At 45.0% G+C, this 27355-nt stretch overlaps 2 protein-coding genes across 11 annotated transcripts in view; one reads left to right on the top strand and one right to left on the bottom strand.

The window, feature by feature from the left end:
- The window catches only part of RAPH1 (Ras association (RalGDS/AF-6) and pleckstrin homology domains 1), a 93564-nt gene extending 89695 nt beyond the window's left edge, over positions 1 to 3869 (top strand). Inside the window, exon 14 of the mRNA XM_044431889.1 lies at positions 1 to 3869. This exon is cut by the window's left edge and continues 237 nt beyond it. Within this exon, the coding sequence (XP_044287824.1) occupies positions 1 to 1758 (1758 nt within the window). The 3' untranslated portion in view covers positions 1759 to 3869.
- A 5906-nt stretch (positions 3870 to 9775) lies between these two features.
- The window catches only part of ABI2 (abl interactor 2), an 88035-nt gene continuing 70455 nt past the window's right edge, over positions 9776 to 27355 (bottom strand). For 3 of the 10 annotated variants that reach the window (XM_044431892.1, XM_044431899.1, XM_044431898.1), the window contains 7 exons: positions 26776 to 26922; positions 25681 to 25805; positions 23375 to 23560; positions 21551 to 21709; positions 17853 to 17939; positions 16920 to 17093; positions 9776 to 16231 (listed from right to left, as the gene is read on the bottom strand). In XM_044431892.1, coding sequence (XP_044287827.1) covers positions 16056 to 16231; positions 16920 to 17093; positions 17853 to 17939; positions 21551 to 21709; positions 23375 to 23560; positions 25681 to 25805; positions 26776 to 26922 — 1054 coding nt within the window. In that variant the 3' untranslated portion in view covers positions 9776 to 16055. The remainder of the gene's footprint in view (positions 16232 to 16919; positions 17094 to 17852; positions 17940 to 21550; positions 21710 to 23374; positions 23561 to 25680; positions 25806 to 26775; positions 26923 to 27355) is intronic. The other 7 variants (XM_044431893.1, XM_044431894.1, XM_044431895.1 and 4 more) reach the window with 7 other exon arrangements.

Here is a 27355-nt window from a genome sequence, read left to right as displayed (position 1 = left end):
CCTAGCCAGTCTGTGCCATCTGGGGGTAGCTCAGCAACCATGTTTGTGAAGTACAGCACTATTACACGGCTCCAGAGTGCCTCGCAGCATGGCGGGCTGGTCTTCAAACCGCCTCTCTTGATGCCGCAAGCGCCGCCACAGCCACCGCCAGGAAAACCTCCGAACCTGGTACCCCCCAATGGGGCGGTCCCCCCTCCCCCGCCGCCACCCCCACCCCCTACACCGGGGTCAGCCATGGCACAGCTCATGAAGCCCGTCCCCTCCAACCCCTCTGTCCCACAGTTCACTCCCCCACCCCCTCCAGCCCCACCCCTCAAAATCCACCAGGTCCACCAGAGCCTGCCTCAGTCAATGGCCTCGCCCCCACCACCTCCCCCCATGCCAGCACCCCCACCTCCACAAGCCCCTCCGAAGCCCGCCATGACTCTGCCTGCCCAAAGCAGCGCAAAAGCCGCCTCCCCTGGCGTGCCGCAGCCCACGCCGCCTCCTGCAGCCCCTCTGGCAGTGAAGAAGCAGCCGAGTTTCACCAGTTCACAGATCCCAGCATCCCCTGCCCCACCCGGCCCCACTCCTCCACCCACTTTACCCAAGCAGCAGAGCTACTCCGGCAAGCTTCCGCCTTCACCGCAGTCCCCTGTGCCGTCAGTGGTGAAGCAAATAGCCAGCCAGTTCCCACCCCCACCGCCCCCCGTGCCAGCGGCAGAGCCCCAGCCACTAAAGCCCACCCCCCTGAGTGTCCCACCGCAGTCTCCACCTGCAGTGAAAGCCAAGCCAAAATGGCAGCCCACCTCTGCCCCCTCCCCTGATTTTCCCCCGCCACCACCAGAGAGCAGCCTAGCTTTTCCTCCTCCGCCTTCTCCTTCTCCTCTGGTAGTATCTCCTACCTCAGAGAAGACAGGGGGCTCTCCAGTCAAGAAAGCTGGCAAAACATCCAGTCCTGGAGGAAAGAAACCCCCACCCACCCCCCAGCGCAACTCCAGCATAAAATCTAACAGCTCCGCAGAGTATCATGAATCGAAGAGACCATCGGTGGACAGCCTGGTTAGCAAATTTGCACACCCCCCAGAGCCTTCGGGGTCTCCTGTCAAGGACCCTCCAACTCCCCCTGCAGCTCCTCCAAAGCCCGGAAAGCTCAGCCTGCCTATTGTACTCCAGCAGGCAGGAATGTCAGCAAAAGCACCTGCCGTGGGAGTTCCAGGCATGGGCGCTGTCGAAGAGTTTCCTTCTCCTCCCTCGGATTCAGACTTTCCCCCTCCGCCACCTGAAATAGATCTTCCTCTTCCTCCCGTGGAGATCCCCGCCATATTTTCAGGCAACACCTCTCCAAAAGTGGCCGTTGTCAACCCTCAGCCGCAGCTGTGGTCCAAGTCATCCGGGAAGAAAGCCCCCCCACCGACACGCCCCAAGCGCAACGACAGCACTCGGCTCACGCAGGCAGAAGTGGCAGAGCCACCGGGGCCCGCCAGCCCGCAAGTGCCCACCTCGCCCAAGTCAGGCCTTAGCGTCCAGCCTGGGTTCCTGGCTGACCTGAACAGGACTCTGCAGCGCAAGTCCATCACGCGGCACGGCTCCCTCTCCTCTGCCCGGATGGCCAGAGCGGAGCCGACGGCGACCATGGATGACATGGCTTTGCCCCCGCCCCCGCCAGAACTTCTCGCTGGCAAGCAGAAGGCCAGCGCCTACGCGACTTTGCGGAGGGGTCCCCCTCCAGCCCCTCCAAAGAGGGATCAGAACACCAAACTCTCCAGAGACTGGTGACCCTTGTGTCATGAGAACTCGGTTTGTATCAGCTACCCGCAAGCTCTGCAAAAGATGTTGCTAATACACTTGTGCAGAGACTCCTTGTCGGATACCCACGGTCAAAAAAGTAGGCTCTGATGGTAGCTATGGATAGTGATGAGGCTCACTTCCAAAACCAGTCCCAAAAAGTTTGCCATTTACAGTTCCTTTATTGGGTAAGGGGAGGACTGTTTTCGAATTTCCTTGGAATGGATTGGACCAAAATCTTAAAATACTTTTCCCTGCAGTTCAGAAAAACTACTGTTAGTCTGTCAACGTGAGACATATTGGTGCATGTATTATAAATGTAGGTATATAATATATTGTGAAATATTTTGTTGGAATCATAGAGGCTAACCAGAATGTTTTTGTACATCTGTATTTATTGTTTCAGTCAACTGAAATATATATTACTAGAAATTGGATTGTCTTAAACTTAATCAGAAAAGTTCTATAACTTTTAGAAATGAAGATATTAGGGGGCACTTTAAATCTGCAAAAAACTTCTTTTGGCAGTTGGTGACGGGTATACAGTACTGACAAATTCTACCAGTATCTGTACATGACTGATTGATTGAAAAATACAGAAACAATCTACCAAAACATTCTGGTTGTGATACTACTGAGATAAGTCCATACATAAAAAAGGAAAAAAAGTGCTGTACAGTGGAGCTGCAGTTAAATATATTTGAACAATAAACACATTCCCTTCCATAACCATTTAAGGAAAGAATTTATGGAATTAAAAAGTTCAAGAATTCACTGCCCTTTCTCATTCGCAGGCATACTTGGGAGGAAGCCCCACTGAACACGGTGGAGCACACTTCAGAGTGAGTGTGCGCAGGCTCTGGCAGTAAGGCCACGATCCTGGTCACGCTTGCTAGGGAGTAGTATACTACTTCGAGGGACTTACTTTGGAGGCTCAGCGTAAATACACAGTTTGGGTCCATTATTCATTTTTATTTCCAGGTCTGTTTTTTCACCTTTCCGTGGAAATGGTGCTTAATACCAGTTTCAGTCAGAAGCGGTGACTACACCGTTCGTTGCGTTTGCTAGGTACTCGGTGCTGCTTGCCACACAGCCAGTGCGCGCGCATCACTCCAGTGAAAGCTTCCTCTAAGTGAGCCGCTGCACTTGCCAATGCTCCCGTCACTTGTACAGACCCCGAAGGGAGGCATTGCTTCAGCTTTTGTCAATAAATAAGCAGAATGCTTTGGGGAGGAGGGCAGGGCAGATGAACCAAGTCAACTTCTGGGCTGTTGGAAGAAGACTGTAAGAATAGCACATTTCTTGTACACCAGATTCTCCAGTGGTGTATAACAGGACAGTAAGAGAAACCTTGACTGCTGTGGTCTCCAGTTGATTGTTGAAAGTATAAACAACCCTTTCTATTAAGGATATATGATGTAAGTAGAGTCCTACTTTCAGAAACATTTTAACCAGAAATGTCACTGGCTGTGCCTCTACCTGGCTGTTGTGACAGATTTCTCCTAAATGGCGTATCACGAATGCAATGCCTGTCTGGGGAAAGACACGCCATGTTCATTGTTTTAAAGGGGATCTGTCAATGACTTCTGAGGGATGCTTCAAATCCCTGTTGTTTCTTCTTCTGTTTCAAATCCCAGAAATTTTGCACAGCCTTGTCCTTACATGTTAAGCTAGCACTGGGTACCTAAAGCGACTTACTTCTGGGACTTAAGCATTTTAAAAATCTCCACTCCGCCTAGCCCCCATTTGTATTGCAAAGAGAGGACTTCAGATGGAAAACAATTTGCTGTAAGAAGAGGTGAAGGAAGTTCAAATATTTTTGCCTTTCTCCAACTTGGACCAAAATAATCTTTGAAGCAGCAGAGTAGTTCTCTGTCACCTGATGCTGAATCTGCTTAAGTTTTCCCTGCCTCAAATGTGTCCTGGGCATAATTTCCCTATGTTAGAATAGTTTACTTAAGCAATAAGAATATACCATGGTGTGCATTTTTAAAGCAGTGCTGTTGGAAGGCATGTTTTTGTATCTTTCACAGTGTTCAGAGTTTCATTTCTTCTATTTTTCTGCATATAAAGTGTCCTTAGCCATTTGCATTACTGCATTGTAGCATATTTCATATATCTGGCTGATGTCTTAATAAGACTATAGCTATTTTTTATTTTTAATGCATTGGTGCTCTGACTTTATTGTTCCTGCTGCTGTTTGGACCACTTGCTGGCCCTAAGAATGAACATGCACATCATTTGGGTGGCATGAAAAACATGCCAGTTTTGTTCCATGTCTAATAGCAATATCACCATCTAAATAAAATATGTTGCAGAACTGCTTTGGGGCAACCAAATCAATCAGTTCACTCACTAAAAAAATACTATTTGCACATTGTTGTTCATTTAAAGCAGGTACCTTTGGGGGAACTACATTTCTCCCCTAAGTTTGACAAAATTATGTCTTAAACGCAAAATCCGCTTTTTGCACAAGTTGCCCAACAAGCCCTAAGCAACAGCAGGGGCAAGAAGGCACTCTTTCAAGACCATTGGTGTCTTCAGAGAAATGTGGATGTTTTTGATTTACCAAATTTTGCAGGTGAGTTTATGCATTAATATGCACCTCGTGTGGTCAGTGTATTTAACTGAGCTATACATAATCTCTCTAGTGTGTGCTCTTCCTGCCCTTTTAGATTTCAGTTTCCCTTGCTGTTGATGGCTTTACCATTTTTGATAGAGTATCTCCTGTCTCTAAATCTAACTCAAGGGCTACAAGTTGCCTATAGTAAGTGTGCGAAGAATGGAAATACAACAGGGTAGCACTGCTCGATCAACCACGGTCGTTCCCAGTCCGGAACAGAAGTTACATTCCACCACAGTACATTGCCTTTGCCCCTAAATGTTAGTGAAGTGGTAACTAGAATTTCTTTTTGAATGCACCTATACCTTAATTTATGCACTCATTTAAGTATGTAGATTGATTCCTAATTGACTTTTCAGGTATATTTAAATACCATGTCATACCTTGGGGCTGCAGTCTTCCCTACAGTTCCTCTTGAAGGCTGTGATCCATGGAAAGCCTATGGCTGGTGGGGCGGCGTATAAATTGAATAATTCTTTTAAAAGGCATATTTCAGGTTCTGATGTGAAACATAAAAAACAAGGCGAGTCTGCAATCCGGTGTACATTTAGACAGAACAAAGTCATACAACTCTCAGTTTTCCCCAGGCATCCAAAGCTGGCCAGGACATGCTAGAAGCCGTAGGGTTTTCCTGTCTGAACATACATAGGATGGCTGCCTAAAAATATCTAAGAAGCTTAATGCGGACTAATGGGAGATGGAACCTGAGAATATGACAGATAAGAGCAGCTGATTTCGTAGCTACATAAACTTGAGCAAACTGAAATGTAAAAGTTACCATTTTTCATTTTTACTTGCATTTCATTCCCTTGGTTTGTATGTCAATTCACAAACTGTAAATCTGAATAGCTTCTTATAAAGGCACATTTTTTTTAGAACACAACATATCGCCTTAAACATGTTAATGTTTAAAATCAAGTTTCATTTTTAAAACATACTTAGAAACCAGGAGATGGAAGGTTGGATACTCCAGCCAATTTCCCTTTTTTTACTTGTTTGATGCAGTGAGCTCTCGTCAAAATTATATGCATTACCGTAACATTTGCTTTGCAATAAAAATGAAAAGTAGACATTTGTTTTTACTCCATATAGTGAGTTACTTTCGTATGTTCCTTGGTCAAATATGCCCTACATTTCTGATTGTCCACCTACTTGAAAGTGTGTGGCTTTTTCCTCTAAATTTGAAAAGGCTTGTCACGTAGGGTCAAACAGCACCGTGGCCTAGTTCATATATACTGCTAAACTAGGATTTGTTGCTCTACTCAGGGTTGTCTGACAGATGATTAAACAAATCATGTTTTATTTTCTCAGTGCCTGGGTTGTTTCCCTCCTCCTTCACCCACTCCTGTTTGTATCTCAAATACCCTTGTGCCACTGCAGTTCTGGGATGTAAAGCGGCTGGATGTTTTTTCCTGCTCTTACCTTTTGCTGCTGTAGCCCCATTAAATGACCAACAAGCCCACAATTCTGGGTACAGACAATGACAACCCATGGTTGAAACCCACAATTCAAATCTCAATAACCATCTTTTGTGGTCCTAGCAAGTAACTCATGGGTCTGGGTCTGCACATGCATATACATTGATGTACTGGTTTGATGTCACATGCTCACCAGGCCCTTATGTTAGGCATGGAAACAACAACTGTGCTTTGGGTGGCTTGTGAAGTGTCGGGGGAGTGGAATCAGCTCAGCACCCTGAGCCAGCAGTCACTGTGTAGTGCGGGTTTAATCCCAATGCCCATCTGCATTTACCAATCTCATAAATGTGTAGCTGTTCCGTTGTTGATTACATACATAATATATTGTCATTTGGCCCTTAGCTCTCCTGAAGCTTGCATCCCAAGCTATGCCTCTAAGATCGTGCCATGCTGACTCTAAAACTGCAGCAAAGGTGGGTATTTGAGGCACTGCAGTCTGCAGCCTTTTTCATGTATGCTGTGTACACTCTTGAATCCCAGTCTACAAGTTTTTAAGTGGGATTCATGTAGAGCCTGATCTTTAGCCACATCACCTGCTGCTACCTATGTTCCTTCTCCCTCCCAGGTAAGCCCCACTTCATGCATTCGGAATTCACTCAGAGTGACCAGCTCTGCCTGTATTTTGGATGGTAGAAATATATGTGAAGCAGCCACTCAGTCCAGCAGGCAATGCCTTCCTCATGGGGTCCTCCCCACCATGGACCTCCAGGCTCATGGGCTGCTGCGCTGGCACAGCTACCTGGCATGGTGGCATTTGAATGTATACCTGCTGCACCACCTAAGAGGCTTGGACTAGTTACGTTGATGTGGTTGACCGTGGGCTTGGCTTGCTGGAGCATACATGCCTTCTGTAGCCACTAGTACAGTCCAGAAGCATTTTGAAATAATCGGTCTACCAAAATAAAAGCAAGTTCTCTTCACATACCTGCTCTAACTCCTCTTTGAGACCTAGGCCACACTACAAAAAATGTTGGGGAGTAACTCACTCTCTGCCCGAGTAGATCTTGCCTGTTTTAGTGTGGAGTGTGTCATAAAAATATTAATTACTGGTTGTGCTCTGCCATATTAAATCCACAAAGTATGTGTTTTACCATCAGAAACTAGATGGGGGTCACTTGTCTGCTTTTTCCTGCTTTGCCTATTTTGTAATTGTAAATCTTAGGATTGTAAACTGTGGGAAAGAGCATTGCTTTGTTTTGCAGCCATTGGTAACCGATGGTCAATGGCAATGATCCGTGTAACTGATTATGCACATGTAAAACAGTGTTGCAGAAATGATTTTGTCTGTGCAGCCATTTGTGCTAAGTGCTGTAAATACATTCATATGTTTACTGCTTTACAGAAAATATTGCACATTTTATCTTAGAATGGGACTGCCTCCCCATCTCCTTTCACTTTAAAAAAGTAAAGCTCCTTGCAAGTGGTAACTTATGGTTGAGAAGAGCTTTGATCTCTATAAATATTCTATAAATATGTATAAATATACTTTTTTAAAGCATGGGAGAAAAATTACAATGCATTCATGACAAGATACTCAGAAATCATTATACAATGGAATATGCACAAGTCAATAAAGATATAGTTAAATTTGTCTGTGGTGGTTTTGTGAGATGGATAACTTGCCTTGCCACTTTAACAATCTGAATTAAAAAATCACAGCCATTCATTTCTTGAAGTTGATGAAATTTCAGGTGCATAAATTCTAGAGCAGCTGTTGCTCAAGTTATGCCACCATGTGGTGGCAGCAAACACATGCAGAGGCAATCGTGACTATTTTACCCTGTAGCAAGAAAAAGGATTGAGTTACCTGGTCGACCATACAGTCCCTTGAAAAAAACCTGACAGATTATAGAGTAATGGCAATGACCTTTCTGTGCTCTCCAGGTGTGTGAGACCATAATACAATGGCCCACAGTGGCTTTGATGGGATTTGCAATCCAAAACGTGGAGGGATGACATTTGGGAAGTTTGAACTAGTGCAATATCCAGCTCAGTGCAGGTTGCAGCTAGACGACTTCTGGCCAGTGGCTGCCCAGCCTCTGCTTAAATTCCTGACCTCAAGGCAAGTCTGTTGTGCTGCTACTGTAAGGAGGCCTATTCTACTGTTAAGTTCGTAACAGAGCCTACTTCAACTTGCTGGAGTAGTGGCACTCTGCTGCATCTTCTGTATGAAAGCCATTCAATAGTCCCCAGTTTATCTTCTCTAGGCTAACTAGCCACAGCTTTTCCAACCATTTCTCACAAAGTTTCATTTCCAGGCACCTCGCCATCCTAGCCTCACTGGTCTGAGCATGCTGAGATTTCTCCGTGCAAGCCCCAAATCAGACCATACTTCAACTGTGGCCTAACAGAGTATAACAGAAGAGGACCGGGCTGTGGCCTGTGAAGGCATTACCAACCCCTCTCCCAGAAGCTAAACTGCACTTCTATCTCCTAGTAAACCTGCGATACACTAAAACGCACCTCAGTCCATTTCCAGTGTACCATTGTGAAGTTTAATCTCCCATCCTTATATCCATGCCTATGATTTTTTTTTTAAACTTTAGCTCTTACATGCAAGATTTTTCTCTTTCTCAAATGTTACTAGTTTTGGGCCCATCAAGATCATGTGAATCTTGATTAACTTCTTTGGTGTTGACTAAGCCTCCTAGGTTTATGTCATCTACAAACCTTGATACGCATCCCTTCGTTCTTCATGCAGGCTATTTCTAAAAGTTCTGAACAAAAGCTTTTACTACTTTTATTATTGTATCATAGTTATACTCTACCTTTCAAAGTCACCTGGTGTCTAGAGCCCCAGTCCAACACTCCTACCCACTAGGCCATACTGGCTCTCAAGTGGTCTGAAGATTTTCTTTCTAGCTTCAACAAAGTCTTGTGGAACCTTAATGTGGCACAACACAACACACACGTGTTAAAATTTAATATGGCACTAGATGCTGCCATTTTTAATGAAAATTATTTCTGGCTTGGTTTTGTTCATACGATTGCAGTCTTCTGGGCAACAGCGATGCTGAATGTACAAACTGGAAAAGGAAAGCCTTCAAAGTATGTTTATTGATACAATAGACAAGATGGTTCAGCTCTTAGGTCTTCAGGGGCACTGTTGGGCATAACCAACCTGTTTGCTTCTCTAACATGTTAGCGCAGCCTTCCTTAGCCTCCACATGTGCTGCACTGCAACTCCCATCACTCCCAGCCAGCAGCTGGCCACCTGGATCCTGAAAGCATGCATATCCTCCTATGGACACTGTCAGCAGCAGCTGCCTTACAGTCAGGTGATTCGTCCACCTCCAATATTGTTCAGTTGGCAACCGCTCTAGAGGGGCTCCTGGAGAGTCTTTGCATTACCAGCTCTGTTTAACTGCAGGTGACACTTAGCGCTTGACAGCATGCAACTCTGGAGCTGTGGTCTTCCAGGCACCAGTAGGTAAATCCACCAAAAGGCTTAGGTTGACCTGTTCCCTGAAGCAAGCTTGTCTGCGCAGCCTCTTCCCAAAGGAGCTGCTTCTGCAGGTAGCTTTACATACCAAAGTATGTATTGTACCTTGCAAGGAAGAAGAGAGTGCTGGCACGTACCTAGCCACACGCATGCACACGCAAATGTTTTCAGTGGCTTTGGCTTCAACTAGCTTAGTGTATGCTTTAGTGCACCATTAGCAAGCACGGACAGTAATTGATTCCTCCCCACCAAAAAACGGCTAACAACCTGATTTCGTACCAGTTCCACATCAGACCACAGACAGGATTCTGAGATCCTTCATTTTGGTTTTAGTTTCGGGGCCACTCAAAGCGATACACAGAGAAGCACCTAAAAACCAGAAGGTTCAGTTTCAATTCTATGAATACCATATATTGCAAGCAGAAGTTCATAGTGATGGAACAAGCTCAAGACGCTTGGAGGGGATTAGAGTGTGCTTCCTTTTTTCTTTTTCTTTTTTATTTAGGACTTTTAACAAGAGGGTTCTTAGTACACAGCAACAGTTAATTCCAAATACAATTTAAAAACTTTTAAAAATTTGTTCCCCCACTCACTGGAAGGTAGTTTAATGGCACACAAAATAAAACCAGCAACACAATCTTCCCTAGAATCCTGCACAGCTCTTAGACTTGATCCCCACAAGAGCTCAGAGAATATATTGCCGCTAGTTGTACAACTGCTCACTGTAAGAGTTGGTTTCTCTTAGGAGAGGTAAGGTCTGACACACCAATCAAAAACCCGTTGGTCCAAGCAATGTGGAACAGGCTGTGCCTGCTCTTCACAGAATCCCAACCATGAGCATTCAGCAAAGCCCCAGTAGAAATCACCCTGTGCCGTTCCCCATCAGTAGCTAGTAAACTCTGTAGGACTTAAAAATGAGAGCAGAAGGGCTGTTCTGCATAGATTCCATTTCCTGCTCCAGCACAGGCTGGACATGACATTTTCTGTTTTCAGGGTGTGCTGGGCTGCTGCCTTTACGAAGCTGCATATGCAGGGGAAAGACAGACAAATGATACCACCCTTTAATACTAAGCAGAGTATATATGAATCCCTCAAGAACTGGATACAGAGTAGACCCATTAACAACTAGTGGGTTGATAACTCTACAACCCACACAATATTAGCTTCAGACAATGGTGGATCCAATACTCTTCATCAGGAAACATAACAGACCCTCTTAATTCTTTGGAATTCCTTCTCTCTCCAAGATCCAACTTTCCAAAAATTAATGTTCCACCTGAAGAAAGACCTCAGATTTGGGCAACATCAGCTAGTTTCATCTTGTGTTTCAATACTACGGTAATTAACATCCAGTAAAATAGTCATGTCTAACACTGTTAGGTTACATGGGAATCAAATCTCTAGTGCTGTGAGAAATCATTCCTCCTGAACAAGACCTTTGCCATTTTTCTCTTATTTGGCACATCAACTGTGCGCAGGTTTTTAGGTATCTCTGCCTGCTTTTCTGGTCCTCCAAACAGTACGTGTGTGGGCAACTAAATGGCCAATTCTCAATTACTGAAAGGTCAATGCTAACATTACCTAAATCAGTACTATCCTCAATAAGCTTGTGATGTTTTCAAACACAATCCAGCAGGTACGAATTGGAAGACAGACATTACAGCTGCTAGCTTAACTGACTTCCTTTTTAACTCTGAGGCAGCACAAATGACACTGAAACCCATGTATATGTAGAAGTGTGTTTTCCCACCATACTCATTTTAAGTTCTCTTTCCTATGTGGGAAAAGCTTTTCTTTAGGCTCAAAACCCAGGGCAATAGAATAATACTGAGAAGAGCAGATCATTTAGACTTGCATCCAGCAGAAACCATGGAGGCTGGAAAACTAGACAACCCTCCTTGTGGATGTTGCTCCAAAAATCTTCACGCTTGAAAATAAAAGTTGCTCCTTTAATAGAATGGCTTGACTGTTGCCTCTTCCTTTTGCGGGGGAGGGGAGTCACAACACACACACAAGACCTGCAGCTGCTGCCCAGGTTTGTTCCGCTTGAAGCCTTATGAAAAACAAGCAGCTTCTCCGTGGTCTTCAGCAATGCGCTGTGATGAGGTTCTGCCTTTAGGCTATGTGACATTAACGGCCAGGCCTCTGTTTTCCCAAGACTTGCATGCAAGATTATACAAAGCAGTCAGATAAGGAGACCCCTGAATATTCTTTCGGGTATGACCCGGAAAGGGGGAGAGGACACACACACTCACACACAAACACATTAAAAGCAGACCATCCACCCAAATTTGCAACTGCACACCAAAATTAATCTTCTGAAAAATACACTATTAGCAACCTGGTGACAAATCTTTTGTAAACCTCTTCTCATTAAATTCTAAATGCTACTAACATAAGCAAAGGTAAATGACCCAACACACTAGCAATACCTCCGACTAAGGGTGTCTTCTCTGTGTCATGCTCAGACACCATGCGGAACAGAAGCAAAACAGCAGCTAAGCCTCAACGTGGCCTGCGGAAAACTTTCTTTGCCCTACTCACCCTCAACGTGCTGTGCAAGCCCCTCAGATTAGGAAAGAGAAGACAGAGAAGATAATGTATACAAAGGCAGCCCTTGGAAATAATAGCGAACAACCTTTGGGCCTAAAATAAAGAAGGCATCAAAATATTACCCTCCCCTTCCTGACCTAGGCAGACGGCTCTTTGTGGAGGGAAAATGTGTCCTCATGCTGTGACACAGACGCCAACGCTGGGCCAGATGGGTTAAAACACTGGTGGGGTCTATGTGCCATTACTGCATGGAGGGGAAAACAAGTGTGGAGAGAGCTGGAGCTACTTTATGGAGGAACAGATGCTGAGCAGCCTGACATAAGGCCATCCACGGGTCCCTTATGCTCTCCCCACAAAATACTGAAAACAGGATGAGGGATGATCGTCATTTTAACACCTGAATTTGGTTTTTTGACAGCACAACCCGGTGGGGGAAATTATTTCCAATTTCCCAGGCCCTCCCCCTCCCCCACTTTTTGAAGTAAACATTAAATTAAAAGAGGGAAAGTTGGAGGAAATTGCAACTGACTGTTGGAATACCCCCCTCACGGACTTGATATAGCATGCAGGCTATGCAACATTACATACATACAAAGTCTGATTCCTTTGGGCCTTGTACACAGCATCGTCCTTAGACAGCCTACAGAATTGTACAAAATAAAAAATAAGCATCAGGGCCAAGGAATCTCTTTACAACATCAGCACTGTGGAATACAAAGCATAAAACCAGCAGGAGGCGAGCAGTCTGGGGATGCCCTCTGCCGCAGTGCTGCAGGAAGAGGATCGGGGCCTGTGAGGCAGCAGGAGCCGCTGTGGCGGCGTAGAGCAGGAAGCCTTCCAGCGCAACAGGGCAGCACCGCTCTCCACAGGAGCCGCACGTCTCGTGGGTCTCTCCCCACGCTACTCAAGAGGCACGCCCATCCCTTACTCATCACTTCCCTGGCAAAAGCCCTTAAAAATGATGATGCAGTCTCAAAAGCCTCTCCAAACCATTTCTGCATGCAAGGAATCTGTCCGGATTGAAGGTATACTGGGTACCGTCCCTGGACCGTCTGTGCCTTTGCCATTGGATAAAACCTAAATCTAGGGGTTGGGACCTCACAGGTGCCCTGCAAGGGTTCAGAGAGAATGAATTTTCAACATGAATGTGTAGAAGACCGTTAGGGATAATGCCCAGTCAGCTGTATAATCTAAGAGGAATATGACATTTCCCAGAACGGCAAAGGAGAAACCTATGCACTTCTGATGTGAAAAATCAAAAGTTAAGGCAATCTGTTTTTGGAGATGAGAGAGGGCCAACTGAAAAAGCCTTGTCTTTGAGTCGCTGACCATCTCATACATGCAGGGCCCAATACCAGACATAAAGTGCATCAGTAATGGGAATATAATGTTCAATTTCTGTAAAGGGGTCGGGAGAAGCTTGCCTCACCAGAGTGGCCATCGAAGTGGAAGGGAGCTCCAGCTGCAGCATTCTCATTATGCTGCCGTCCTATCCTGCCTGCTCCCATCCTGCAGAGCTGGGAAAATTCTTTCAAGCACAGGAGCTGCCCTGCACCATTTCAAGAGAAAGGAAACCTTTTGCATCTCTTTGTCTGATTTTTTCTGACACATAATTATCAGAAGCATCTGGGGTACATGTGTCCACAAGCTTTGCCTTGGTGTATAAGCTAGACATAATCTGTCAGCATGATAAAATCCAGGAAAGCAGGACATGTGTGCAGGGGTGTGTCTTCGGCTTTTGTGTACCCCCCACACAAAAAGAATGTGACACAAAAGGATACCTACGCAGTGTGCCGCGGCTATCCTAGCAATCCAGCCACTCTCATGGCAGACTGCGCACATTCCGTGCAGGACACCTATCTCCTACATTCACCCAAGCAGATCCCACTAGTGACCCCATTACCTACAGATTTAATCAAGGCAGCAGCACTGCCACCCTGAGTTGGGCCAGTTTTCCCCAGCTTGGGCCCCTCTCTCCACTAAAGCTCCCAGCATTTGTGAGGTGGCTGGGGCTGATGGTAAGTGACATCTGTACCATCTGAAAAGCACCCGGCTGGGGAAGGTTGTCCTAAGTGTTGCACGTGTCTCTCTGTGAGTACTCAGATCACCCACAGGAGCAGCTGTGAAGCTGAGGGCTTCCACAGCCTAGGCTGGAATAGTGATGCTTGGTACCACCTGAAGCTTGTTTACGCTGCAAGGAGAAAGCAACACCAAAAGCTCCCCTGACTCTCTCATCATGGAGGCTAAGTCAATACGATCGATGCAGATTGAGAAGATAAATTCCCACAGAACCAAGCTGTGCTGGATTCGTGAATTTGGCTAGTTTGCATAAGAAAGTCTGGCTGGTACAACCTGTGGTCCAGATACATTAATCCACAAACACTATCTGAATAAATGCTCAGCAAATCAGTGTAAACCATACATGGATTATGATCGTATTCCATGCACTGGGGGTTCCCTCTGCCTGTGGTTAAGCAGCAGTGGAAGCATTGCAACTGGGACCGTAGCATGCAGGATGGGGGTAACCTCTCCCCCAGTTCCAGCATCCCAAAAGTGTTCCCCCTCCCCCCATTAAGCTACTTGCTATGGAAGAAACCAACCTACTGGCACCAATAACAGCTCTCGTCAGCAGAAAATAGCAGCTCCCAGGACTGTGCTGAGGTTTCCACTGGGGCCACAGCACAGGGGGTCAGGGTGAAACTCCCTCACTTCATGCCCAATCTCAGCTGGAAGCCTTCATGGCTGGCACATAATCAAAAGTAAATACACTTCATCTAATTTGACCCTAAAATTATGAAGCTGTTACAGCAAGCTTCCATTCACACACAGGAAAAATCACCCATCTCTGGTAATGAAAACAAAGGCAGCTAAAGCTCGCAGCAATATCTAATTAGCATTCGAAGAAAACCAGACATACGGCAGTCCTTTGAAATCCTGCTAAGATCAGCCAACACACTTGGACAAAATTGGCCTGCCTGCATGGGCTCTTTATGATATGCACCAACATCTGAAAATGGAATTAAAAGCCAATTTATAGCAGCTGATGGGTACACATGATGATCAATATTTGAGCTGAACCGTCTACTTTCAGCTGAAACACACACAAATAAATCCACTTTCCCCTTCTCTAGAGATATTCAACTCTCCCCTGCTCCGCTTCCCCAAACTATTAAACGTGAGGTAATTTCAGAAGGCTGCAGCCAGCCTCGATGTACAGAACCAGGCCTGATATGAAAATCCACAAGCTGCTGCTGACATGTGCCCTGAAAGCTACAGCCGAACAGTATGGAGCACATCAGGAGGGCAGCCATAATTCATTTCCCAGATCCTTTGCAAATCAGGGCGCAGAGTAAGGCTGCCTGGGGAGAGCTGCAGCGACAGCAGTGGCGCCGTGACACCATAGTGTTCAAGCTCAGCCTCCCTTCAAGACCCTCCATCCACTTCTCCAAAAATCCTGCATGATTTTTGAGGGGCTTCGCTTGCGATTTGCAAGGCTTACTATACTGGGAGGCTGCATCTAGGTCACCAAAACTAAGAGGGAGGCAACCGGAAAGCAGCTCCTTGCGTGCCCCATCAGGCTACATGTGCTTAACAACTGCTGAAGGGTTTGGGTTAGAGATGCAAGGAAGCGGCCCAAGCTCCAGTTGGTACGTGCACCCAAACGTCTGCCAGTACAAGGATGCTCTTCCCACAGTAAGGGTTTGGAGCAGGAAGCCGGGAAAGGAGAAGGGGGAAGGGCTTGTGGCCTACCAAAGCCAACCCTTCAGCACTGGCATCCAGGATGTCCCAATACCAGGGCTTACATTATTCCTGAGAAAAATCCCATGTCTCGATTGAATGGGTCACAATTTGAGCAATGGATCAGGTAACTGGAAAGCTCATTACATCACCCGATTCGACACTTGAATCAGTCAGCTTATTAGAATCTGTCATTCAGCTGAGCTGCTGCTGGCAAATGGAAGAGCCATTTCTTCAAAACAACTCAAATCACTATTTTATAAAATGTTTGGGGCAGGGGGGAGAAGAGAAGCAAAACAAAAAAGTAAGAGTGGTTTTGTTACAACGATCCTCCCTCCCTTCCTTCCTTCAGTTCACTTGCCCAGGTCTCCCCAGGTGCTGGTAGAGATCTGGGGAGCCCGATGCTCTCCTGGAAAGCAAGGTGCCTTTCTGCCTCTTGCCACGGCGGTCCTCTTCACTCCGAGTAGTGCATGATGGACTCCACATAGTTCCCTGGGAAGAGTCCTGTCACTGCATTCATAACACCCTCATACCAGCCATCATCATTTTTCTTAATGACGTAGATGATGGCACCTTCCTGAAAGGAGAGTTCATCCTCCTTGTCCTTCGTGTAGTCATAGATCGCCACAACTAGAAACAAACAGAAAAACCTCATCAAGAAATCTCTGGGGAGCAGTTGTCTGGGTTGCAGCAATTTCAACAGCACAGAGCTTTCAGCTAGGGGGCCTCCTTCCAAACAGGAGAACTTCTCTTCAGTGGATGTAATGCTCGTGCAAGGAGCTTGCTCCCCGCAAAGCCAAAAGCCATGTTTGGGATTCATAAACATTTCATTCTGCAATGACCGAATTCTAAATGTACAGTTAGGACAGCTATGTTGCCTGGCGGCACTCTAACTGCAGCACATGCAATGCTTAATGAACTGGCTGCCACTGGCGGTCCGTGCGCACAGCTCTGCAAGGAGAGTTCCTGAGCACAACCTCCCCACCATTTCATATATGCTGTTCTTACCAAACAACAGGGTAACTGATGCCCGTGTCAAGCCTGAAAGCATTCCCCTCTGATTGTTCTGCAATCCCAAGGAAGGGACTCTCGAGCCAGCTCCCACGTGGCTAGCCCTGGTCTTGCCCTGTGGGATGCCACACGGAAGCTTTAAGCAGGCTGGTATCTGAGAGACGCCCCACACTGCAAAGCATTCAGCCTGTGGCTCGATGTTTAGCAGCATCTGACACTTGCAGGAAGTGGCCATTCCACAGGCACATTCTACTCGACTCACGGCACTGAGATGGGAGCTTGTGCCTACAGTTGCCGGCAAACCTGCCTTTCTCCAAGTACGTCCGCGGGGCCCAAGGAGGATCCTCTTCAGCATAAGGGTCGCTATATTCCACCACAGCTGCCTCTTCCTCCTCGTAGTCTTCTGGAGGAGGTGGTGGAGGGGGCGATTCATCAAAGACTGGCTCATCCACAGGGGGTGGGGGAGGGGGGGTTTCTGAAACTGACAAAAATGTCCATTAAAGTCTTGTACACCACTTCCAGTTCATGGGAGGGCACTGCTATTTGGGTTGTCCTTTCTACTCTGGTAGACAAAAATATACCTATTCTCCTCAGAAGAGCCAAGGATAAGAGAGAATTGACCGGTAAAGTATCGACAATCAAGTTAAAAAGCTCCTCCTTTTCTCCTGGGCTCGAATCCAGCACACAGTCTCAGTGGGACAGCAGACTTCTCTTTGGAGAGAATTGTGACCTGCCCCGTGTTGCCTGCTGCCAGCACCTCCCCGTTGTTCCACACAGCTCGGGGTGGGGGGGGGGCAATTCCTGATTAGCTCCATTTCCCCTTGCAGGAGAGCTCCCTATGCCCCTCAAACATGTACAGCAGAAACGTGTTCCGGGGGAAACACCTCAGGTGTTCTCAGACTCCAACCCCCATCAGCCCTAACCAACAGGACCAATATCATGGAAAATGTGAGCTGCAGTTGAATATCTGGAGAGCACCAGGTTGCCTGTCACACCAGAGAGCATGAGGCTAGTAGGAGCCCTTAGCAGCACACATTGCAAAAAGGCTGTCATGGCTGCTGACTGGGGCCTGGGCAGAATTTACGCATTCACTGAACAACAAAGGAAGTACAACCCATAGGGGATCGCCTGTTGCTCAGTGATATTGTATCATGCACCCTTGGCAAATACAGGAGAATTTAAGTCAAGATTTTTAAAGCCTCTTTAGCTTAATTGCAAGCAAATAAAAAGGCAGACTTACTATTTTCCTGAACTCTGGCCACAAATCCCATTAGCGGTAACTGAGGAGTTACCTGTAGGATGGATGGAGGAGGTGGTGCAAGAGATACTACAGTGAAGGAGCAAAAATAAAGAAAGCCTCTGATTAGAAACATGAAGGATCAGCCAGGCACTGTGCCTTCCCCACTACATGTAATGGAAATGAAGAACATAGAAAGGAGGAAAAATTGTCATTGGACAATTTAAACAAGCTGCCAAGGACAATGCTGACGTTTGCTTCAAACTGGCAATCAGGCATGGCTTTCTTTGGAAGTTAATGCACAGTTGTTTCTGCAACAGACTTTTTAAAATGTGAGCCACCTCTTATAGTCACCGCAGTATATTCTTGAAGCAGCTGCATCTGAATCGCAGACACCTTTGGTGATTAAGGAAGATCACTCCATGTGGGAAATGGAAATATTCCCAAATCCATATAGTTTTTCCAGCACTTCATTTTTGCACCATCTTGAATAAGTGCTGCCAAAGACAAACATTTATAGCTTCATATTTAACTTACAAAATATTGAAGGCACAGAGGAACACACACAATGCCTAGTTCTTAGTTTCACTGAAAAAGTGCAGGGCTGGGACTTGTAATCACTTTCTTCAAGGTGTCTGAATATATTGAAAACTATGAATAGAAGGGCTTTAATGAACTATATGTTCGGATGGCTTAAACAGGATTTTAGAAGGCTGCTTATGGGACTAAGCCCAATATTGTGCGGGGGCTGAGAGCAATAACTGAAAAAACCGAGAAGAATACTAAAAAAGCTGATTCCATTTCTCAATTTCTTTGTTTTTCACTGTACAGTTTGAGTGTATTTCGGAGGACATGCTGGGGAGCTGCCAGCAGATGCAGTATGGCAACCATCAGAGTCATGTAACGCCTAGAACACCTTCCATTGAGGTCTACATGCTGGCCAGGCACTTACATTTGCAGAAATATTTTTCTGCTCATGGTCTCTCAGCATAAAGTAACAACTCATGTTTGTAAAAGCATTTCTTGCCCCACAGTCTTGACCATTCATTTTGCTGATACCACAAGCAGCCTGATTGCTCCCACCATCTTCAGAAGTTTGTCTTCTGATTAAAGTATTTTAACCCCTTTGTGGGTTTTCTCCATGAATCTGCAAAAGGCCCCATCCACTGTCAACACACCCGAACATTTAGAACTGTGACTTTCTACTGTATTTCAGACCACTCCACCCAATGCATTTTGAATGTGGACATGCTTCGCATTCAACCGCAGGTGTAATAGGTAAGTGCAGGTGTGTGCACCTTTGGGGAGTGCAGGCGACAGACAGGTACAGGCGCTGAAGAGGTACAGAAAGACACAAATGCTGTAGTGCAGTGAGTCAAGAAGGCTCTCTGCAGATGGCATTATTCGTATATTCATGTGTGTGTGCACCATGTGCTCCACCTGGGTATGTGGAGCCCCACTTCAACACACAGAGCCTGGGGAGAAGGCCAGAAGACTGAGACCAATGTTTATAACTCATATTGTATGTTCAACATTTGTAAAACATCCCCCTGCCTCTCCTACACCCCAGCCATAAGCCTTCATCTTCTGCATGAAAATAAACTCAAGCAAGCTTTGTTAGCAATTAGCTACAGCTGAGTCTTGCAGAGAGGAACAAATCTATTCTGACATAAGGTTTTGCCATCTACTGACCTGTTCATCAGATCCATGAGATGCTACAGGGATTTTCAGGGTTTTTTTATATGGTACATGTGTGTGATGGGAATGGGGGTTTATAAATAGTGAGGTAAGAAAGAAACTTAATGAAGGAAATGAAAGTAAGGATCCTTCTTTCCATAAATGATGTCACAGTTCTACCTGATCCAACTGCATTTAAAAACAAACCAACAAACAGCTCCACTAGCTGACTAGACAGCAACTCTGGACTACACTGCAGTGATGCCATACACTCCTCTCCCTCTCAACAATCTGGGTACAACAACAGACCACTTGCAGTGCTGATGCACGCCACAGTCATAGATAGCAGAAAGTTCTGTCCTTTTGCATGTTGTAACACCAGTAGTACTAATACTCCATACAAAGGAGTATTTTGAAACTTTTGAAGCCACACGTTTTCATTCCAACAACAACCCACTTTGTACAGAGAAGGAAACTGAACAAACTCCAAAAACACGGGTGTCAAGGGCATACAAGGAAGGAGGGCAGGATCAGACAACATATCCCTCACAAACACACAAGCCATAAGGCAGTCATTTACACAGACACACACAGAGGTTTCCTTACCACACAAACCCAACCTGCCAGTGAACTACAGTGGGCTGGCTGTTTGTGAACAACTCACAGTGTGCCCAGCAGATGATCAAGGCCCCCAACACTGACTCACCCTCCCTTCCCTTTAGTCCCACAGCCAAAGTTCAAAGAGTCTCCAGGGAGGGCCAAAGTTGCCTCCTCTTCCCCTCTGTGAGTGCAGACAGACTAGCAGCAGTCGGGGCACTGGTTTGCTGCCACAAACAGGCAGGTAAGGAGGCAGCGCAAAAGAAGCACCACTGCAGCACCCCCAATGAGCACAGGGGGAGCCATGGGGTGGGGGGGCACCACCCTACCCGTTCTCATAGTGGGTTTGCCCCAAGCACATGAGCAGCAGCAGCAGCAGCAGCAGCAGCAGCAGCAAACCCTGTGGCTCATGAGCAGACAGGCTGGTCTCTGCTCCTTTTGAACTGAGAAGGGAAAGGGAGAGACGTGAAATGTCTGTGAGCTACCAACAGCTCCTAGGCCATGCAGTGAAGACCCAGCCACCAGAAGAAACAACATCTCATGGTTTTAAAAAGTGTTGGGCTTACTTAGAACAGGACTATGGTTCAAATAGCAGCACTTTATAGTGGGAAACACCCCCCTCCAAAATCAGGGAATAGTATAACAGTATTTGGAACACTGTACCTTATTTATGTTTGTGAGCCGCCCCGAGGCTTCAGCGAATGGGGCGGCATAGAAATTTTCTGAATAAATAAATAAATAAATAAACAAACAAACCAACCAACCAACCAACCTATGGATAAGATCTCCACTAAAAATCATGTCAAAATGTGAACAGTCTGACAACTGGTGAGATGTTTTCCATTCTTAATGCATATAGATTCTTTGAATACTTCCTGTAGATGGTCTGTAGAACCATTTTCATGTCCAGTATTAATGAAGTTTATTTAGCTAACTAAAATACGTTGCCATATGGTACCCACCATATTTGATATCTTCACTACCAAATGTAAATGCAAACAAGACTTGGCAACCTTATAAATCTCAACTTTAATTTTGCAACTTTCCTTCTTTTAGAAATTCATTGCACAACTTAAAAACTTTATCAAAAGTTTTTAAAAATTCAGGTTAGGACTTGCAGTAACCCACCCTCAATTTCTCTCCAGGATAATCTAGTTTAAAAATGACATTGTTGGGACTTGTGCTTGGGACTTCTCTGGCCCAGTTCTTTGATTGCTGTTTGCATCAGCCAAGGAAACAGTAAGCACGTTTCACATTTGCACGTGTGTTTGTAGCCAGGCATTACCAAGGAGATGGAGCCACAAGGGCAGTAAGCCAGCATGACCTACACACACAACCCATTAACATGGGATTGGGTTACAGGCGCCACAGCACTAGCATCTTTCTTGGCAACTCAAGGTAGTGAATTCTGCTGCAGTCCATCTCACCTGGGTTCTGGCTGTAAAACGGTCCTCCATTGACCTGGTTTTGAAGGCTATTCTGTGAAGTGATGGAGGGAGGGCGCCTGTATGGCAAAGAACCCCCTATTGTTGGAGGGGTGTGCCGAGCAGCAGGTCTGTTCATGCTGTAGAACTGAACAGGATGCCCTGTTTTGAAAGAAGAAAAAGATACAGGTGTGCAAAGGAAATGCAAACATTGAAATCAAAGCCTGAATTTTTACAGATACATTTAAAATTTGCCTCAAGAATTTTTGAAAACAATGCTGTTTATACTGATGCCAATTCAGACAATTCCATACTGAGCAATAATACAGAGCCTTTCATTCTTTGCATTAATAATTCAACTGACATAGGAGGCCCACTGAGCAGGATTTTTAAAAATGTATTACTACACACTGCATTTATATCCTGTCATTCTTCCTGAATGACAAAATTTAAAAAGGAAACATAATGGAAGATTACCAGGTAATCAAATGAGAAAATGTGTAGAGCATTTAAAAAGGAGGAAAGATCACAGAGCTGATTGTTAGTTCCAAAGGACGCAACTAATGTTCTCTGCTTGGTTTTTCAGCACTCGACATTCAGGCCAAGTACACCCATGCATGTCCATCACTTGATGACCAGCAGGTGTAACTTTTACATCAAGATAACCACAATGCTTCCCAGAATAAATGGTTTACATGTTTAGCAGGGGCTCAAATTATAGAACAATCCATATATTCATCAGCCCTCAGTTGTTCTAAGGCTTCCCCAATCACAGAACACTGAATTTAACACATAATTACTAAACAGCCTTAGCTTCAGCAGCTGTCCACCCCCACACTTCAAATCCAAAAGCAATGGGTTGGTACAGCCTAGAGCAGAGTAATACTGGCTAATCAGTTTCTTTCTCTAAATATATAAATATCTTAGGGCAAAATCCTATGGAAGTTTAGATTGATAAAAGTCCTACATGGCTGGCTGGAGAATGCTGCAAGGTAACAGGCCATTTTTCTGTCTAAACACACATAGCCCTGTGTCCTTAGACTGTCATCACTTAAGTTTCATCACCATATCTCAAAGCCTCTCAAAGCTATGCCACAGATTTCTGATGCACAAGGACTGATACAATATTTCCAGAAAATGTTGCATTTAGGTATCTGAAAGTAATTTATAAATAAGTCATCAAAATTAATGAACAAGATAATACAAAAGCAACCTGCAAAGAAGTCATCAAAATTAATATACCATTGTTCTGAATATAAAAATGAAGAAAAGGCTTTAAAGCATATAAGGAGCTACAGTTTTAAAAGAGACCTGCACAGAAATACAGTACCCCAAATCATCCAGTATCACAAGCTGTACCATTACAGCAGCTAAGAAAGAAAACAGTAGATAAACTGTAGTGCTGTGACTGTAAAAGCTAAACCAAAGCACATACTGGTGTTTGACTAGTCACAGAATCAATCAGGCATAATATCATTTGCCAAGCTTTCGCTTCCATTTCAACTAGGTATTGAAGTAAAATGAATGCTCCTATTCTTTCAAGAACTCATGGAAAGCCAAAGTTACTGGTCCAAAGCACATCATATTGCTCCTCATATTTTAGACCCAGGATTTTGCTAAGCATACAATTTGATAATCCATAACTGAAGAAATCCCTTTTCCTGAAAATGACAGAGTATTCATGAGATTTTAATACCAGGAAACAAAATATCACTCTTTCCAGAGGGGAAAAACTTACACCAGACTAAGTATTCAACAAAATCTGAGCAAACTTAGGTAGCCAACACATCCTGCTTCAGCTGCCTGCAAAGAGCAGCAGAAACTCACCTGCAGAAGGAGCGGAAGAGGCAGCAGGGGGAGTTGGAGAAGTGAAGCCATCAGCAGGGGGCTGAGCCCCTGCAGCTGCAGCAGCATCTGGGGCAGCAGCAGTCAGGGCGGGAGCAGGAGTGAGAGGAGTGGGAGCGGGGGCAGAAGCAGCAGGAAGGGGAGAAGTACCAGCTGAGCTGGCAGGGGCTATGTGGAAAAAGGAGGAAGAGGAGGAGTTAAAAGAAGTTCATAAGGACTTCAGGTTAGCAAGGATTAGAAAAAAAGCTACTAGATGTTCCAAAAACCCTTAAGTTACTAGCAAAAAGTGAGGAGGAGGGTTAGAAGAATTATGCTTGTGTTCAGAAAGTGGATAACTCTTCAGTATGCGGGGGGGGGGGGGACCAGGAGCAAGAATACACCTTGCATAGAAGCAAAATTTACCAATGTAAAGCATCATCTTATATGTACTCGTGTTATACAGATTTAGCTAATTCTCTCCTTCATTTGGCACACAAAACTGCAGCTCATTTTAGAAAATCAGATGTTCAGCAGAGGAAAAGCTCCATCTTCCTCTGTGTTTTTACCACAAATACTGATTTTTCTCATTTTGCTGAGTGTGTCAAGAAGCAATACCTAGTCCTGCTTAAACAGAGTGGGGAAAGGACAAATGTCTGTATTTCTGCAAAATATAAATAATCTTCAAGTGGATGGTAGTACAGATCAACCCATAATTTCCCTGTCTTGGCCCTGCAAGAATCTTGCAATTTTGTAAGGAAGCAGAAAACTATAAATTGAGGCATATCTGCATTGCCTTATTGTATTCTGCAAATTAGAGTGGAATCAATTATACTTTATTGATTGCATCATGGTTTTTCCTCCTCTCAGCACCAAGTTTCATCCAAGTACCAAATAAATGAGGCACTGAATCAACAACCCAAGTAATTTCAAAATACTTTACTATTCATAATTCTGTAACATTACTTATAAAAAGGATAATTCCATTTTCAATTGGGGAGGCAGCACTTGTATATGACAGTAGTGTAATTGTTTAGTTCCATAGTTACTTTACACTGATCTTCTTCAGATCTCCAGTAGGTTGTATGCTTTAAAATGCAGACCTAATTCAACAATTACATTTGCCATGCCCACAATCTAGGAGTTAAATTATATGAAATATAAAATGAATATTGGTAAACTGGGAACCCTACTTATTATGCAGAAATTCTGGAAAGAAGAATATTACCATAATATTATTTCCCTGCTCCTCCCTACTCTACATGTTAAATTATGCAAACATAAGTTCATGGGATGCACACTGGCTTTTGTACTCAGAAGGCTCCCAGAATCCATCCTGGGCATTTCTAAGTGGGTCTGGGAAAGGAAAGCCACAACTGCCAGCAAGTGCAGACAGCACTGGGCTAGAAGGACTAGTGGGACTGACTCAGAATGAAGTAGGAGCCTGTGCTCGTAAATTAACAGCATGCTTGCACTGGGTGAAAACACCTTGCCCTGCACATTGGTTGCCCTTGATCCGAGTACTTTGATTAAGCAGCATCTTTTACAGTAAAACAGTGTTGTCGAAGCCCAGCATCCATACAGTCTTCTGTATACACACAGAGAGCTTTTCAGTCATCCCCTTCTTGCCACAGTGACCATCCCATCCCATTACCCCAAAGGCTTCCCTGAAAGATGGTGCTCCAGTAGGCGCAAGGGGCTGCCACTAGAGGGAAAGCATACGATCCACACCCAGTGCCACTGTAGAGGAATTTTGTATGCCTGCACAGGCCTCTTGGGAACTCGGTCCAAATGTATTTCATGCACTTTATTCAATTTTGGACAAAACTGAGATTGAATTCCAACCACCGCACTTCTTCCCGCACTTTCTTCTCATTGACTTCACACATTCGAGCCTTATGCTCCTACATATGCATATACTTTCTATTTGCACAATAGACTACCATTAATATCCAACATTGGAAAACAGTATACATTAAAGGAAGTGAAAACACTGGAATAAGGAGACACACAAGCAATGATCTTTACTGCATAGAACAGAAAACCTTCTAACTGGTAACTGGCACAGGGAGTGGGTGCATTACTGGAAATCCTGGAATGCAGCCTCATACCCAACCTTCAAGCTGAGTTCTGTGAATTGGGACTCAGAGTGTTTGCTAAGGCATGAAGAGGCAAGTTGTGGTAATAAAAACACAGCGTTGTACCAAGTGTTGCAAACATTCCAAAGTAAAGCAAAGCACTAATTCGTCTTCCAAGTTTACACAGCACAACAAAAATGAGCCAGCAGAAGGTGAGAGGGAGCTGAGCTTTACCTGGATACACACTGGGAGGGGACGGAGTGGGGACAGCAATAGGGACTCCCACACTTCCACTTCCACTGTTCTCTCGACTGCTGCTCCTACTGCTGGGGTGGCTCCCTCCACTGCTCCCGCTGCTGCTAAAGAAATAAAAACCACCAAGGTATGTACATGCTATTCCATGCTGGACACACGGTTTGATAATAGAAGGTTGCTAAATGTGCAATTCTGCAGACAAGGAAGCACATGATGAAGTCTTTGGCAATGCCTAAACTAAAACTGGGATGCACCATCCAAGGTAACAGCTGCCTGCTCAATTACAGGAAACCGCTTCCAGGAGGCTTTCCAATAGCCCTGATGTTATGGATTCTCAGATGGAAAGGGGGCCAAAATCCATAAGGCAGCTGCTTCTATCTGCACTCTACCAAGAAAAGCACTTAGGAACAAATTTTTCAGAAGCACACCATGAAATCTCACCAATATACTATTATTTTTATTATTTGCTGTCTGAGGCTGACCTGTTGTACAGATCGATTTCCACAAAACAGACTATTTTACCAGAATCCTTTTCCAGCTATTATATGCCTTCTGAAAGTCCACAACGATAAATGACATCAACCACACCTCCTGTAGTTAACTGAATATTTGTTTGAGGTACCAACATTTTCACAGGCATCAAGTTCTCACTAATGTTCAACATAAAAATTGGTTTCAAAAACCTTGCATTGGGAAGTTGCAATAAAGCCTCAGAATTGTATTACTCTCATTTGCAGGCACCAGATTTTAGAAACTGGGTGGAAAAGCAAATAATAAAAGTTATAAATAAAAATAAATGTATTAGATACAGTAGTACTCAAGTCCTCATTTCTTGTGCTTTAATTATGTACTGCTTGTGAATGAGCTCTTTCTAAACAAACATCGCCACACTGTACAATATGTTGCATAAGCAGCATGGTTTCCCTGGAATGCCCAATGGATTTCCCAGGAAATCACATGAATTCATGAAATTCTAAGTGAAGGGGTGGGGTAGGGTGTTAAAAGCAGATTGCTATAGACTGCGTTATGTGTCGCAATTACTGTTAATATTTGGTGGAGGATCAGACTGAGTACCTGTAAGTGCGATTCCTCTGATTCACAGAAGCTGTTCTAACAGGGCTCTGTTGCGAGGGAGCCATATTACGGGTAGGGCTAGGTACATAGTCATTTGGTACCACTGGAGGACGCACTGGCTCCAGTGTGCGATAGGGAGAGTGACGCCTACACAAGAAAAACATATGTATGGAAGCAATTTCAGACAATGAAACACACCAAAGACCTCTGGGCAAGGCAGAGTAGAACTGCTCATGGTTCAGTTTGATAATGCACGGGGCAGGATGCAGTCCACCCTGCGTACACCACCTCTGGAGAATTTCCTTAGGCTTGACACGAGCCCAGTTCTCCTACTTCCCCTGCTGATGTGCAGGCAAGCAGCCCAAAATGAGGTCTGTGCATGCCTCCTATGTCCTCACCAAGTTCTCCCTCTCACCCGAAAATGTGTTCAGAGCACTGGTAACCTGTCCTGAGCAGCAGGCAGCCTGCAGGAGGATATGGGAGGCACGCAGAATTTCTCACTCCCCTTGCTGGTCTGTCATGCTGCCTCTGCCATGCCCACGCATGCAGACTGAGGAGCTCAGGGGAAGCACAGAGAGAA

Source organism: Varanus komodoensis, unplaced genomic scaffold, assembly GCF_004798865.1.
Source record: "Varanus komodoensis strain SLA01 unplaced genomic scaffold, ASM479886v1 scaffold23, whole genome shotgun sequence".
NCBI classification, from domain to species: Eukaryota; Metazoa; Chordata; class Lepidosauria; order Squamata; family Varanidae; genus Varanus; species Varanus komodoensis.
The sequence above is the reverse complement of the archived record's forward strand: the minus strand, read 5'-3'. Positions and strand labels throughout refer to the sequence as shown.